The sequence below is a fragment of the Haemorhous mexicanus genome, chromosome 5 (assembly GCF_027477595.1).
Source record: "Haemorhous mexicanus isolate bHaeMex1 chromosome 5, bHaeMex1.pri, whole genome shotgun sequence".
Taxonomy (NCBI): Eukaryota; Metazoa; Chordata; class Aves; order Passeriformes; family Fringillidae; genus Haemorhous; species Haemorhous mexicanus.
The window spans coordinates 40,186,524-40,202,469 of record NC_082345.1 but is presented as its reverse complement, the minus strand read 5'-3'; the positions used below and the strand labels follow the sequence as shown (position 1 = coordinate 40,202,469).

At 38.8% G+C, this 15,946-nt stretch overlaps 1 protein-coding gene across 1 annotated transcript in view; it reads left to right on the top strand.

The window, feature by feature from the left end:
• Window positions 1-15,946, top strand: part of TRHDE (thyrotropin releasing hormone degrading enzyme) — a 209,419-nt gene that overhangs the window by 2,295 nt on the left and 191,178 nt on the right. The window contains exon 2 of the mRNA XM_059846904.1: window positions 3,965-4,238. Coding sequence (XP_059702887.1) covers window positions 3,965-4,238 — 274 coding nt within the window. The remainder of the gene's footprint in view (window positions 1-3,964; window positions 4,239-15,946) is intronic.

Sequence of the window (15,946 nt, the reverse complement as noted above, 5' to 3'; positions counted from 1 at the left end):
AATGCATTTTGTCATGGTTGACTGACTGGTTGGGGTAATAGGGAGTTCTTACAGACCTGTATTGAAATGGCCAAATCAGAAAACAAAATACTGTTAACAGCAGGGGGTATAATTCACTTTACAAATCTGAGAAGTTATTTAAGCAGTTATTATTCTCATGTACTTTGACTTTGTGTAGGAATAATTGAACTGTCAAATAGGTGTGGCAGTGACATTTCTCCAGAGCTACTGTACTGCACTTCAATACTGATCCCCTAGTTGAGACTTAGAAACCATCACCAACAAAAAAAAGATCTATTCACTGTTTCAGTCATCAGGATAGTTTAAGACACAGGGTGGAAGGCAATGGTAAGATGTTTTTCACAGTGCTCTGTGTGTAACTTTTCAGTTATAAATTACTTTGTTTTTAATACACTTAAGTATAGTCGTGGGCAAAATACTTACCTTACATAAAGTAGCATTGCTATATTGAAATCAGTGGCATATTTTTCCTTTACACCCGCTCACTTATATTTCTTTCAGTAAAACATTTTTACAACTGTAGTCATTGCATGGTTGTAGTTTCAGGTGTTAAATAGAGAAAGCGTTTTTCCTTTTCAACTGTCACAGGCTTAATGACTCACTATAGTATAAAGTGAATAGTACCCCTTCTGAACCAGGGAACTTTTTTGATCAAGAGTGCTCTTACAGTAACAGTTTGCATTCTGATTAATAACTCATTTTTTAATGTGATACATATAACTGTTTTTAGTCCTCAAATACGGACAGCTTCTGTTATGGTGGACAGACAGACTTGCATGCTCTGGGAGACCTTGCTGTTCCAGCAGGGATTTGATTTTTTTGACATCTTTATATTCAATTAAAGTGCATCAGCCTCATTGGAGTAGTACTTGCTGTAAAAGGGTCCAAACCAGCATTTTTCATTTTGTTGTACATGATGAGCAAATAACTCAGCTGTGAGGCATCACAAACACACTAATGCCTTCACTTTATGGTTTTTTTCCCCTAAAGTTAGTTTCTCTGGCCTTCACAGGTGAACGTTGTAAATCAGCCTGAAATGTAAAAGCTACGTTAAAGTATTTATTTTCTGAATGAAATCTTTCCTACTGTACTTGAAATGTAAAATGCAAGTGATATGCTACAAATTTGCTTTGCATTATGTGCTAGAATATACTGACAGTAATCAACAGAAATATAATACAGAGCTACTGATAATACAGAGCTGTAGGAATATGCAGGCGTGATATAAATAAACATCAAAGTTTGGCTTAAGTGAAAAGGAAAAAAATTCTTATTTCACACAGAGAAAAAAAAGACATATTCTTTAATCTTGTAACAACTAAGATGTCAAAATAGGTTATTGAGGAAACACATCTTCCTTTAATAGACAAGATGGAATTAAAACACCTGCAAGTTACTGCCCTTGGTATTCTGAGAAGACAGACTGTGAGTCCGTCATTCCCTCAAATTCAACCTTTTGTGGTGATATTTTTGGGAACAGGAGGTAAAAGTGTTGGTGCCCAGAGAGGTGTGTAGAGGGAAGGATGAAATAGTCAAACTGCCCTTCACTTTTGGCATGCTGTAGAAGTCTGCTCGTTTTACTTGAACACAGAGCGAAATAGATAAACAATGTTTTGGGTTTAGCTTGTTTGTTTTGTTTAAATGGTTAGGGGTTTTTTTTAAAGCAGTTTTAAGATTTTGTTTGTTTTGCTTTATGGCACAACAAGCAAATCAATGTTTGATAGTAATGCACATGTTATAGATATCACTATTATTGGTAGTTGGTGTATTTTTAATATGAAATATTGACTGCCCTGTGTTTGCCCAGTTATGTCTATGTGGATATATCTCTCTATCTGTGAAAACACAGAAGATGAAGAGTTTACCAGGGTTTATTATCCTGCTGAAGGGATTGTTTCGGTGGCCTAATATGTATTAAAAGATGACTGATAAGATCTCTGAGAAGTGGGGTAAAGATGTGGAGAAGGGACAAGGGAAAACTTCCTTATTTAGAAGGTATCACAGTATGACCAATATTTCCTAAGTATGCATTTACGTGTGTGTTGGAGCTCATTAAAATTGTTAATTGCAGAGGAAAGTTCACCATTCTTGCTTTAATAATAACAGGCCAGTAAAGTTTTCCATGCTCACTTGAAGCTTCTGTTGATGTCTGTAGCTGTTTAGAGTGTGCCTAGAATGCAGAATCAGGTCCACTTGAAATACTTTGCATATAAATTAAGTTGCTTTGCTTCATTTAATTGGCTGATTTGGCTTTGTTGCAGTAGTGCAAATCCACTGATATGAGAGTTTTTTGGATTAACACAGGATAGCAGGTACTGACTTTTTACCTTAGATTTAGCAATCTTATCCAAAATGCTTTTTAGAATAATCCATGTTTTGTAATGAGGCAAGGAAAACGTGATTTCCTTCAATAATTATTAGCCAAAAAAGGCTTTTTATTTTAGAAAGAACACCAATGGTTACTACTTCAGTGGTGGAAAATTTTTTCAAGTTTTAAAAATGTTATCCTTATTGAAAAAATATATCTAGTTCTATCAGACACTATAGCAAGAATAAGGTGTAATGTTTCAATAAAATTATTGCTTCATTGCCTCCAAAATATGTGTAAAATCCAAAAAGTTTTAGAAAAAGATAATTAGATACTTTTATTTCCCTGCAGGGTACCTATGTTTTTGCTCTGTCAATGTTACAGTATCATATTGCAGATTAATGGTTATATACTGATTAATAATAGGTGCCACCATTTTCATTACATCAAAGCTATCCACCCATCCTTTTCCCTCAGAGGAATAACAGATGATTAGTCAGCCTCTAAAATGTTGATAAATGTTTGCCTGGTATCTAAAATTGCACAGTTATTTCCACAGATGAAACCTTGGAAGGTGAAACATGAATCAAAAAGCCTACATACATGCTACCTTCACATTTACATGGCTAGCCCATGGTGATTTTCTCATTCTATGTGCCTCTAGAAAATACTCTTACCAAACTCCATAATTCAACCTTTTAAGTTTAGCTTCTTGTTTCTGCAAAGAGACCGTGAGTTTTTTCCAAATGTGTAAATACATCTCTCCATCCAGAAAGCTTCCTATTCTGTATCTGGATCAAAGTTTACTTAGTTGCAAAGAAAACAGTTACAGGTTTTATTGTCAAGCTAAAGCCTTCCCATTCTTCCCATACGTGCTTAGTAAATACCTTTACCTGCTTCAGAGATCTTTCCAAAATTTGACCCATTAACTGAGAACATGGATTTGCTTTCTATAAAATACACCAGAAATGAAAAACGTGTAGAAGAATGGTGAAATACTTTGTGCTGGTTTAATTATTTGCTTGCGTTTGTGGTTCTGCAAAGCTCACAGAGTGGTTTTTTTGGAGGTGCACAGACACACCATTGCTATATAGTACAGTGTCCCAGACCTGCATGCAGCTGGTAGAGAAGTAATCAGCTGTGGAAAACAATGACCCTGCTGAGTGTGCTGAGTGACCGTAGGTTCTCATGCTCAAAGAAAGGTAAAGCGCCCTGTCAGTGTCTCAGGGCACAGTGAATTCCCTGAAGCCTCTTAAATCCTGGTTTGAACTGAGTGTGCTTGTTTTGCATTGTGTAACCAACAGTGGCTCGCTTTTTTTCCCCACATATTGATGAACAAGACTGTGAGAACCTGAAGTTTGATGCAAGATGAGGTTTGTTTTCTTTAGTGTTTGTGTGGTGTCTACAAATTTGTAGGAAATTTATAGACCATTAATTTGTATCTATTGCATTGCAGTAGAGGTAGTAAGAAAAATGATCAAGCAGTGTTCAAACACCATATATTTTGTGTATTCCAGTTGTAATTATTTCCTGCTTTAAACCACAGTGGTCGAGCAGTGTCTGATTTGGAATGTCTATGAATCACATGCTAGGGACAGTTAGTAATCAATTTTTTTTTTTTTTCTGTTTTTCTAGGTTTCTTGGTGTTACGCAATTTTCTCCTACTCATGCCAGAAAAGCCTTTCCTTGCTTTGATGAGCCCATCTACAAGGCCACATTCAAAATCAGCATCAGACATCAAGCGACTTACTTATCTTTGTCCAACATGCCAGTTGAAACTTCTGTTTTTGAAGAAGATGGATGGGTTACAGATCACTTTTCACAGACCCCTCTCATGTCCACCTATTACCTGGCTTGGGCAGTGTGCAATTTTACATACCGGGAAACTGTCACCAAGAGTGGAGTAGTTGTAAGTATTTCTAATGTACCAAAAATATTTCATTACTTTGAAAACCCTCAGGTTTTGTAAAGGGATTGTACCAGCAAATATTTAAAAAATTTTCTTGATTTCTATTTTTAAAATTTGCTGTTCTATTTAATGATTGTATGTATTGTTTGGGACCTTTCCTGGAGGTTTGTCTAATGTTTTTAGTTTGTCTTGTGCCTTTTGTAAATGGTTAGCTTGATAGGTGTGATTATCTGATGAAATTTTAAACTTTAAAATATGCTGATAAACTACACTTTGTTTTTCTTGGGAAGTCTTTTCTTGTTTTTCCTGTAGTCTTTTCATTACCAGTGTTCATGAGATCATTAAAGGGGCAATACTGGTAAGGTTTCCAGTCTCCTTCCTTCAGTACTGACGTGTCCCTTGGTGTGCTCTGTGCTAGCTCAGGAGGCTGATATAGTAATTTCTCTCTTAGATCTTTTGCCCAGGAGTAGGACTTTGCAACCTATCCACTTCCTGAGGTTGATGGAAGCCCTTAGTTTCTGAAGGTGTTTTTTGCAAATATGGCATGATTCCAGGAGCTACGCCTTGAAAAACAACAAGAGAGAAAATCCTTTATTTATTTATGTCGGTTTTGGTTTTGTGTACAAATATCAAGCTCAGAACTGTATAACAAACCAAAACATACATGAGAAATGCTGTCAGCTTAATAGAATATTTTACAGCGCTGTCATCTTGATTTTTCAGGTGAACATACAGAGAAAGCCTTTCTACTTAGTTACTGTGAGCAACAAATCAGAGCCAGCTCTGGAAGTAGAGGACCAGACAACAGTTTGAGCTGTGAGCCTGAGCAAAGGAGTGTTCACCTTATACTTTGGCAAATGCTGTATGACTTTGTGCTGTAGCCTGGGGGCTTGAGGAAGGTCTGCAGACTGTTCATATCAGGAAATATCTCCTTAAACACTTTGAGCCAGCCTGAGCATTGTGCTGCAATGGAGGGAGCTGATCCACCTTCTCTGAGCCAAAGGTGTTCTTGGCCGACAGCTCTGTACAGCCATATGATCTGGCTGAAAACTGACCTGAAAAATAACGAAAAATGTGGTGAGTTTTCAGCCAAAACAGTTCACTGATCTGGCTTTTTGTTCTGGTACCAGAGTCCCAGCCTGGATTCGAGGCTGTGCTGATGTAAGGTAGACCCAGGAAGCACTGGTGTATCTCATTTAGGCTGTCCTGAAGGGATCGACAAATAAGTCTTGTTTCTGTTATTGGAACAGTTGGGTAGGATACTAGAGGCCTTTCTTCAGCCCTTTTCTGCCATGACCAGCAGACTGTGACAGTAGTCTCTGGCACTACACAAGGAGGAAGTATGACTAGGAAGTGGTTCTCTCGAGGTGCTTTAACCTATAATGATATGGGAACTGCTGAGACTTATGTAATAGTCATAGGATCATAGAACAGTTTGTGTTGAAAGGGACCATAAAGACCATCTGGTTCTGAACCCTCCTGCCACAGGCAAGCACACCTTCCACTAGACCAGGTTGCTCAAAAACCACATCCAACCTAGCCTTGAGAACTTCCAGGGATGGGTCATCCACAGCTTTTCTGAGCAACCTGTTCCAGTATCTTGCCACCCTCAGAGTAAAGAATTTCTTCGTAACACCTAATCTAAACGTGCCCCCTTTTGTTTTGAAACTGTTACTCCTTGTCCTATCACCGCTATTGGCATAACCAAATATTTGAAAGGTTGGGGATGGAACTCAGGACCATCAATTTGAAACATGCAACCTACTTCCTCTGTAACTCATTTTATTGTAATATTGTTTAGAGCTCATATCCTGTAGACTTTTTCTGCTTAAATATATTTGAAAACAGAGGCCCACTTATGTCTTGTAGACAACAGTTGATAGCTTTCTGCTGTTCTTGTTTTTTTTTTTTTTCAAAACTGTTCTCAAGACCTTTGATTTACCTGGAATCTGAACAGAAAATCCAAGTATTCTTTTGTTAGGAATTTTTGATTACAAGAGCCTTATAGTTAAGCTTGAGTCTATTGTTTCAACACATGTAGGAGATACATATGTATATCCAACCAACTCGTTGGACAGAACTTTGCCAAGAATTACAAAAATTAGTAGGTTAATCTTTGTGAAAACTTGGAGACCAAAATCCTACATAAATTGAGATAGTCTGTTATCCTATAAAATTGTTTGGTTAGTCTACACTTTTAGTTCTTGTTTTTTTATAAAGCCCTTATCACAGAGGTGTGTTAACGCCCAGGAGTACTGAAGTAGTTTGCGCTGGGTTATTGGTTAAATATATCTTGCTATTTTTCAGTTCCATTTGGGATCTGATCATCTTTTATCATGTTTCAGTTTTGTTGAAAGAGTGTGTTTTAAGATTTTAAGGTATGAACTCACGGCAAGTACTTCAGTTCAGAGCTGCGTTCTTTGAGATGAATTGCTGAGGTAATCCATCTTTTTGAGTCTTTTATATTGCAATGCCAGGAGTTCGTGGATGCTACTGAGTGAATTTGAAATAATTGGAATCCTTGCACAAGTTTCAAATTTCTTAGTTTCCTTCAAAGCCACTTTTTACTGAAATACAGTTACCCCCATATCCATGGTGGTTAAGTTAAATGTATAATAAAAGTAAATTTGCTTCTAGAAATGAATGGATTTTCATGAAAATTACCCAAACCTTTGGCTGAAGCCTCTTGATTGGCTGTTTCTTATATTAGTGAATCTTCATTTTAATTAATGCCGTGTGTATTATATTTGTTAGGAGACACCTGAAAGACTCCAGTTTGCATATACTTCTGCTTTTCTTTTGGCAGTTCTGTGAACCTCATTGTGGTTCACAAAACATTTTGGGAGTCCTTTCAAATTTTGTCAGCATGCTAATGATTATAATCTCACTTCTCTTCCAGCTGACCAGTATTAATAAAGTACTGTGGTCAAAGGAAGATAAACTCTGAGGAACAGAACTAGCTGTGAGATGAAAAGCAGATTTTTTTGTCAAAATTGCTTAAATGTCAACTTTTCATTTTTTCTCAAAGAATGTGACTGACTTCCAAATTAGTTTAAACTTAAGCATGACATTCAATACAAGTCACGTTTTAAATAAAAACTGCCTTTTGGAAAGCTTAGGTAGCCAATCAAAATACTTATGTGGCTATAGCATATATAATTCTTGCATGAAGATGTTTTGTATTTCATACACTAAAATTAATTGGAAAAAGGCAATTAAGACAAGCAGGTTTTTTTTAGGAGCGTCCTATTCTATAGTGGATGTGAATCATTATTGCAAGCATAACTCTTTAGTCCATGTGGGTCTGGTCCAAATCCCTTCTAGATTAGGTAATTTAAAAGCAGACCTGACTTTTTATATGTATTACAGGTATATAATATGTTGCTCAGATTACAGAAAATCTCTGCAACTGCCTTTGTCTTTAGGCAGGGACTTTATTCCTGTGTAAAGGACAGTGGTGCAGTCATCTGTGCTGCTATGTACTAGGGAGCAGTGTAGCTCTACCAGGGTGATGCCTGAGGTAATGTTGTTTTGAGGGAGGAGGGGTGCCCTTGCAAGCAGGCTTAGCTGATCAGTGTATCGCTCTAGCAGTTGTACTAGCTGTAGCTGGGGAAAATCACGGGATCTGTATACTGTCATCTTTGCACAGTGCAATAATCCAGAAAACTCCACTTACCTCCACATGCTTGCCGTCTTATTTTGCATTTCCTAATCATGCATCATATGTTCTTTGTTAAAGAACTTATTCTTAAAAGCAAAATATTGCTGGTTGGATTGTATTGTCTGTCACATTATCTCTGTGTCTCTTTCCTTCATTGGTGTCTTTATTTGTGCTTTCAATCCACCAGGCCTTTTCCAACTATTGTTGCTTTATTTTTTCCTCTGCTTGGATTAGAGCTTCTATTCTCCAAACCCTCTGTTTCTCATTCCTTTTTTAGGTCAACATGGAAAACTCATTATTTCCTGCATGGCTTTTCAGTGTCTCATAAGTTAATTCATTTTTTCCTGTGTAAATTCTTTCTCTTTTTGAATTAGTGGAAGGAGGGAGCACATAATGTATCAGTGGAGATGAATGTATGACTGGCAAAGATGTTTCTAGGAGATTAATCTTCTCCTATTCTTCCTTTTTGCTGTGGATGAGGTGTGGAGATAGGTATGGAAATAAAATGTCATCTGGCAACACTAAAGTATTTCTCTTGTCAGGGGGAGTATCTGCTAAAAACAGAAAAAGAAAGTGTATGGAAAGAAGTGAAGTCAAGAGCAATTGTGGGTGCAGGGGCTAAAGAGACAAGTGCAGACAGTACCAGAGCAGATGGGAATGAGCAGCTGTGAAAGAAAGTGGCTATCTAGCTGGGTGGTGGTGAGTGGGAGGAGAAATGCTGAAGGAAGACAGTACCCAAAGAAGAATTTTGCATGGTTTCACTTTTCCTACCCCTGCTTCTATTCCAAAATGGGGGCAGCACATTTTGCAGGACTGGCAGTGTGTGCCTGACCACAGCTGGGTCAGGTGCTCAGGGTAGGACCTCCACTGTCTGAACCCATGCATGTTCCTTTTTAAAGAGACCTTTGTGACCAGGTGCATCTCGGTTTCAGCTGTATCAAGTGTTATTGCAGTGCCATCAATGCTGAGTACTTTGTCATGATACAAAGATCTTAAGGCTAAGAAAGATCTTACGATTAGAATTACACCAGAATAAAGTCAACCTTTATTGCACTGCTTTTGTTTTGATACTGCTTTATCTAAGATGTAATTAATGTTCACAAGCTGTACAGTACATTTATCCTGGCCAATGAGGAAGAGCTCTAATAATCTAGCTAAAAGAAAGTAAGATAATTAGTGTTTCTGTAGTGCTTTCTGCCTTGCAGAGAGCATGTATAGAGGTATTGAATTTTCTCAGGCATGTGCCTGGGGGGCTCACTCAGTTTGACTTAATATAACTAAAAAAGATTTAGTGGTCTCAAGAATGAGATCTGTGTAGTAATAATTGCTTGATTCTGCAAAAGTGAATTTTTTTTTTTTCCAGGAAGAGCCAGTGAACAGAGTTACATAAGCAGATTTAGGTCAGGATCAGTACATGTCCAGCAGCTCATGTTCATTTAGTTCCAGCATGGGACCATGGTTTTATTCATGCCCTTAAGACAAGAGGACTGGATATAGTACAGTGCTTCCAGCTACACAGATGTGTTGAGCATTCCCTTACCTGAAGTGTGGTGATCAGTCTGAGGAGACTAAAGAGCTGACTTTCAGTAATAGTCTAAGAAAAAGAAGAAACCCCATGTTGATCAGCAAAATAATTTTTTTCCCAGTGAGTTTTGTCATTTGCTAGTCACTAGAAAAAACCTGAAAATATCAGTCTTGTTTAAAATAACTATGCACTTACTATGCAATTCGGTCAGTAGCTTTTGTAAAATTATTTTGTGTTTGAAAAATGTAGCAATACTTTTGTCTAATATCAAGAATGGCCTCAAGACCAGATAATTTCTGTCGGCTAATGACTACCTGGGTTAAAGGCCTGTGGCTCTTCCTTAGGCCCTCTCTTCAGCTGATGGTAGTAATTGCCAGCAAAGTCTCTTCATCAGTTATTTATTCATTGGTATTGAAGCAATTATTTGTGAGATAATTCTTTGTGGGTGAGCATATTGGTTACAGAAGAATGATCATGCTATCAAAAGTAGAACTTGTCTTCAATTAAAATTTTTTTCCTCTGCAGCCTGAATTTAAGTCCAGCTCCAGAGTTGTGCTCTACTTTTGAAGCTCTGCTAAGTAACTTTTGTTAGCCCATCACTTACCACTGGGAGGCCACACGTTTATCTGATAAACAGGTAACAGCTAACACAGGCAACACCAGACATATTTCTGAAGCCTGGTACAATGCAGACTTGTAATATTTAATCCTTATATGTCTGTGAATCTTACAGTGATGCACATTCGTTTTTTCTTCTTCCTACTAATGTCCCACACTTGCTGTCTTCAGAACAGCTTTCATCAAACTGTTAAAAATAGAATGCATGTTAGAAAGAGTGTATTGGGAAGTATGCAATTACATTGAGCTAGAAAAGCACACATGGATATAGATAGGTGTGCTTGTGCTTTCTTTTGTGACTGTGAAATTTTCTCTGTAGTAACAACAGGCTGATTCTGCAAGTATCTTTTACTCAGTTCAGTGCTTACTAGTGTGAATTACTTTAAGTGGGAAGCTGTATTATAATACAATAGCAATCCAAAGAAATTTTAGCTTTTTCACATTCACTGTGTCAATATTTATTTACCCATTCTGTTTCAGATTTGTATATTGAAAATAACTTCTAGTTTATTAATTTTTAAATACTTTAGCTACAAAACATGCTACAAACAAACAAAAACCTATGTGATCAGCATCCATGCTAAACTGAATATGCCAGGGAATTTGTTAAAAACATAAATTGCAAACTTGCAATCCATTGTTATTGATTTCTGGTTGAATTTGCAAGTTGAATGCACTAGGAAAACACTGTACATGTATTGTGCTTACTCCTTTAAAAATTGCTCTCTGTCAGCACTTGTAGTACATGCTGTATTTAAATGTGATATTTGTTTTACTAATGTCAGTGCCCAGGTGCACCCTGCAAATAATGCTATTAAATTGAAAGACTCCAGTTTGGAAGCATTGTTTTGTTTTGTTTTAGTCTAGGAAGATCACCTGTCAGTATCTGGGGGCAGTGGTGTACTTTGTATGTAGTAGCAAGAAGACTGTCAAAAAGCACAAATCAGTTTCTTAATTTGTGGCTATTTTGTAGGTTTATGGCTTGCTTGCAATTACAGTGAGGAGGGAGAGGCAGTACATGATTCCTGGCCTGATGGTTGTCAGAACAGCTTCCTAATTGTAATTCTGTACATTCAAGAGCAGTTCAGCCTGTAGTGCTTCATCTGAGGTCTCTGCTGGCTAATGAAAGAAAGGAAAGGTCTGAGACTTAGTATTTCCTCTCCTTCCTTGCCATTTGCCCAGGGGAGGGTAAAGTGAAGTGCCTGCAGTTCCTCCTACTTCCCACATTACAAGCAAGGGAAGAAGGGAGATGTAAGAGAAGACTTCCCTTTCATGTGGTAATGAACATATGCTTAGTAGTATGTGCTATGACCATGTAACTCATAGTCAAGACTGACCACTCAAGCTGCACTCTGCTTTCTGTACTATGTTGTTTCATGTCCCCTTATGCTTCTTATGTTATGCTGCCATATTTTATTTCATTAACTTATTTGTCTGTCCTTGGCATCAACATGAATACTGCTCTCTGACATCCAAGGAAGTAGCAAGAGCCTATTAGCGTCTTTCTGCAAGAGTCCTGCTCTTGCTATAAAAGCAAAAGTGATGTGCCAAATAATCTGTAGGAGGTATCTCACTCCAGAACAACGTAAAGGTGAAGACATTGCTGCACCAGCCTGAACATCTGTCAGTCAAGCCAGTGCTTTCCTGTGTACCTACTGTAGTAACTGTGCTCTATGCAGTGAAAATGGATTACAGACTTAGCTGACATGTAGTCGAGTGACAGATACAGTATTTCTTGATGGAGGACAATGATGTGTGCTTTTATTTATTTATAGACCAGTGTCTCCTCCAGTGTTTAGGTAAATTTTAATTGTATTTTTCTTACAGGAATGAGAAACTTAGCCTGTTTGTTCACAGTTTTTATAGCCAGTGGTAAGAAAGTAACCTCTTATTTTTGAGACTCATGCCTGTTGCTGGTCCAAGCCTCCTTTTTGAGGACAGTCAGGTGTCTGTGATGTTCACCTTTTAGGCTTGCCTTGACCTGTTGTTTTTGTGTTGGAAAACCTGCACAAATGCCACCTTGTTTTTTGCCTTTGTCCCTGTTTGTTTTGACGCTTGAAGGTTTATGGTATTTACCCCCATTTTTACTAATAGAATACCTAGTCAATTCAATTTTCTTCTAAGGTATTGTAGGGTTGACAGAACTCCTTTGCTCTTACGGTGGGGTGCTTTCACACTTCGGGTACCTTTTTTGCAAGTTTTTTTAAAATCAAGTTCTGGAATGGAATGAGATGCTGGAGAGCAGTGCTACAGAAAGTGACTTCAGGATCCTGGTTGATGGCAAGTTGAACATAAGTCAGCAGTACCCTGACAGCCAGGAGAGGCCAGCCTTGTCCTGGAGTGCATCAGGCCCAGCGTCACCAGCTGGGCAAGGGAGGGGATTGTCCTGCTCTGCTCTGCGCTGGGGCTGCCTCACCTCAAGTGCTGGGGGCAGGTTTGAGTGCCACAATATCAAAAAGATATTAAAGTATTAGAGAGTGTCCAAAGAAGAGCCATGAGGTTGGTGAAGGGCCTTGAGGAGAAGCCTTGTGAGGAGTGGCTGAGGTCACTTGGTCTGTTCAGCCTGGAGGAGACTGAAGAGATATCTCATTGTGTCTTCAACATTCTCATGAGGCAAGCAGAGGAGCAGGTACAGATCTCTTCACTCTTGTGACCAGTGACAGGACTTGAGCGTGAAGCTGAGCCAGGGAGATTTAGACTGGATATCAGGAAAAGGTTTTTTTCCCAGAGTGTGCTTGAACACTGGAACAGGCTCCCCAGGGAAGTGGTCATAGCACCAAACCTGTCAAGAGTTCAAGAAGCATTTGGACAATGCTTTCAGGCACATGCAGTGATTCTTGGAGATGGTGCTGTGCAGGGCCAGGAGTTGGACTCAAGGATCCTGCTGGATCCCTTCCAACTCAGCATATTCTGTGAATCTGTAAATGTGCTTTCCCAGGGTCTAGCCTCCATGGCTTCACGTGTCCTTTCCTACTATTCTCCAGGGGTGCTGTTTGCACAGGGCAAACTGCTGCAGTGGAAATAGTGAGGCTGACTGACTGCCTTGTAGGCAATGCTCTCATTCTCAAGTTATTCCAGCTCATAGTGGTTGCTGTGGCTGTCCAACTGCTCAAGCTCAGCACATGGCCCCATCCCCTGGCACGTCTCTCATGCACTTGGGTGGGGACAGGTGCCAGAGAACCAGCTCTGTTGGCCTGTTTCCACTGGATGGTACCCCTAGGAGATCCTCTGCTGCTCCTGCCTGGCAGCTTTCTGGCTGCTGCACGCTGTTGAGACCTAGCAAGAGCAGTTAGAAATGAGAACTGAGCATGTTACCTTTGTATTTGGAACAGCATAATTTGAAAGCAGATTATGTTTCTCTTTGAAGGGTAAATGACCTAAAGTTTATTAAAAAGTTATCCCACAGTGGATTATCATGAAAAATGTTTAACAATGCATTTTGTTTCGCAGCATGCAGTGGTGCTGTGTAGCAATGTGGGACAGGAAAAGAAGACTAATATTTTTATTTATTTGAAATGAGTGGGTGGGGGAGAGGATAAGAAGCAAAAGGTGGTTATTAGCATTTACCTCTGGGAGTACCCACACTTTTTTCCCTCTCACCTCCCTTTTCACAAGCGTGGTGATAGTTTGGTAGTCGCAGCTTGGAACCTCTTAAGAGTTCATATCCTCAGGATGGCAAGCTGTACCTCAGTTATTAAAGGTAGAAAGGAATAAAAGGTGGAGGAGGAAGAGGGGAAATGGATTCCTATAGAATAATTTCAAAGAAAGTGCACCTACTGAATAATTTGCATACCACACGCGTTTCTTGTAGCTCTTCAATCCCCTGGCTAAATAAATCACAGACCATTGTTGAACAATAAATAACATCATGCTGTGTTTTGTTTTACTGAAAAGTGTTCCTATAGTTTGGAATTTGATAATGTCGTTGTAAGTTCATTGTTGCGCTTTAAATACCATGAGGAAAGGGGAAACTGATTTATACTTGATGAGAAAGTTTGATAGTTTTAGTTTTTTTGTCTGATAGTTGGAAGTCTGTTTTTCAGGTAGAAGCCCAAATCTCCATGTGGGAATGTCAATGAGTGGTAAGATGTACGGCTTCATTCAAAGTCAATACCTGAATGCATATGCATTCGTAAATAGATTTTTGGCTACTGCTGCATCAGAGATGACATACATTGGGGTTTTTTTTCCTCTCACAAGACTAAATGAATAATTCTTCTCATTCTTCTCTCAATTTCTTACTGCAATCCTACTAACAGGATGTGGGGGATGAAAAGTCAGGTGGGGGTCGGTCTCTTTCTCCAGGCAACAACGGTCAGAACGAGAGGACGCTGTCTCAGGCTGCATCAGGGGAAATAGAGGTTGGATATTAGGAAGAAGTTTTTCACAGAAAGAATGATAAAATATTGGAATGGCTTGCCTGGGGAGGTGGTGGAGCCACCATCTCTGGATATGTTCAAAAAAAGACTCGATATGGCACTTAGTGCCATGGTTTAGTTAAGATGTTTAGGGCGTGGGTTGGACTTGATGATATTAAAGGTCTCTTCCAGCCTAGTCATTCTGTGTGATTGTGTGTGTGAAAGGGAACGATGCCCAAACTTGCTTTTCTTCTCATCATTAACTTTGCTTTTTATTCTTTAGCAATTCTATATGTTTAAAAAGTTAAATATGCAGCTTCTAACTAAAAGAACAGAGTGATCACGGGGAATATCTTGATTTATTTCAGCCCACAATACTTATAGTGTACAACCTTTCTTCAGTAAGCACCAGCAGAGGTAGTAATAGCGTTCTGCCTTTCTTTGGAAGTCTCCTATCATGTCAGGCTCAGGTTGTATTCAGTCTTTATTGTGATCTCTTGTTATAACTGTAGAATGTGGAGTAGTGCCTTGTACTTGTGTTCTATTTAACTTCCTCTGGGGCTGTTGAATGTTTATTCTTGAGCCAAGACCATTAGGTCTGATGTGGAAATTTAGACAGTTAATATGAGCCATTCTAAAATAGCTTTGCAATCACCTGCTGACCCTGATGATCACTTTAAAAAAAAAGGCTTTAATAGGCGCAGAATTAGGAAATAGACTGTATTAACTTTCCTACTTAAAAATAGTGCATCTCTTGTGGGCAGCATAGCAATGAGTATATTAAAGTTAATAGGCCCCAAGAGAGCAGAAAGATGAATCCCTTGGGAATATGTATCTTTATGTAGAAAAAGGAGGGTTGAAACTTTTCCTCGTGTCTCTGTGCTGCTTGGCTTGTGATGATCCACAGAAGACCTGTCATTCACAGTTGCTGGGGCAAGTAGTTTATAGTTTGTCTGCCAAGTGAGCTTACATAGCTTCTGTCTGCAGGAAACTTGAGGCATACAGAGGAGATTGGGTGGTAGCTTAGAGTTAAGATCCTTGTGCAAACCTCTTCAAAACAGTGATGTGTAAAGCATAAAGAGGCTTGAGAAAGTGAAAGGGGATGAGGAAGGCCACCTCTTAGAGAACTTGGGACTCCTTGCTGTGAAACAACTTTGAAATGCTGAACTAGCTTGGAACATGAGAGCTGCTTGAGCAGCAGAAAAAGTTCAGTGAAAGCATAATTTAGGTATGGAAATGAGCATCAGTAATTTGCATGGTTACAATAGGGTGTATTATAACATTTGTCTTTACTACAAAATACTTTGATGAATCACACATGACTAGGAATGATTATACTACCATGAAGTATTGTGAGGATAAAAAGGATCTCTGAATCATAGTGCAGCTGGTAGTGTAGAGTTGCCTGGCTTCACAGTTCTGTTATTCAGGGTTGATGGCTAAGAAGAAATATCCTGAGTGCTGTTTTGTATGTACATTTGTGCTTTAGCAGCATTTGAAGTATTTAAATACATTTAATTATACATTCTGTTCCGTAACTGTTCTC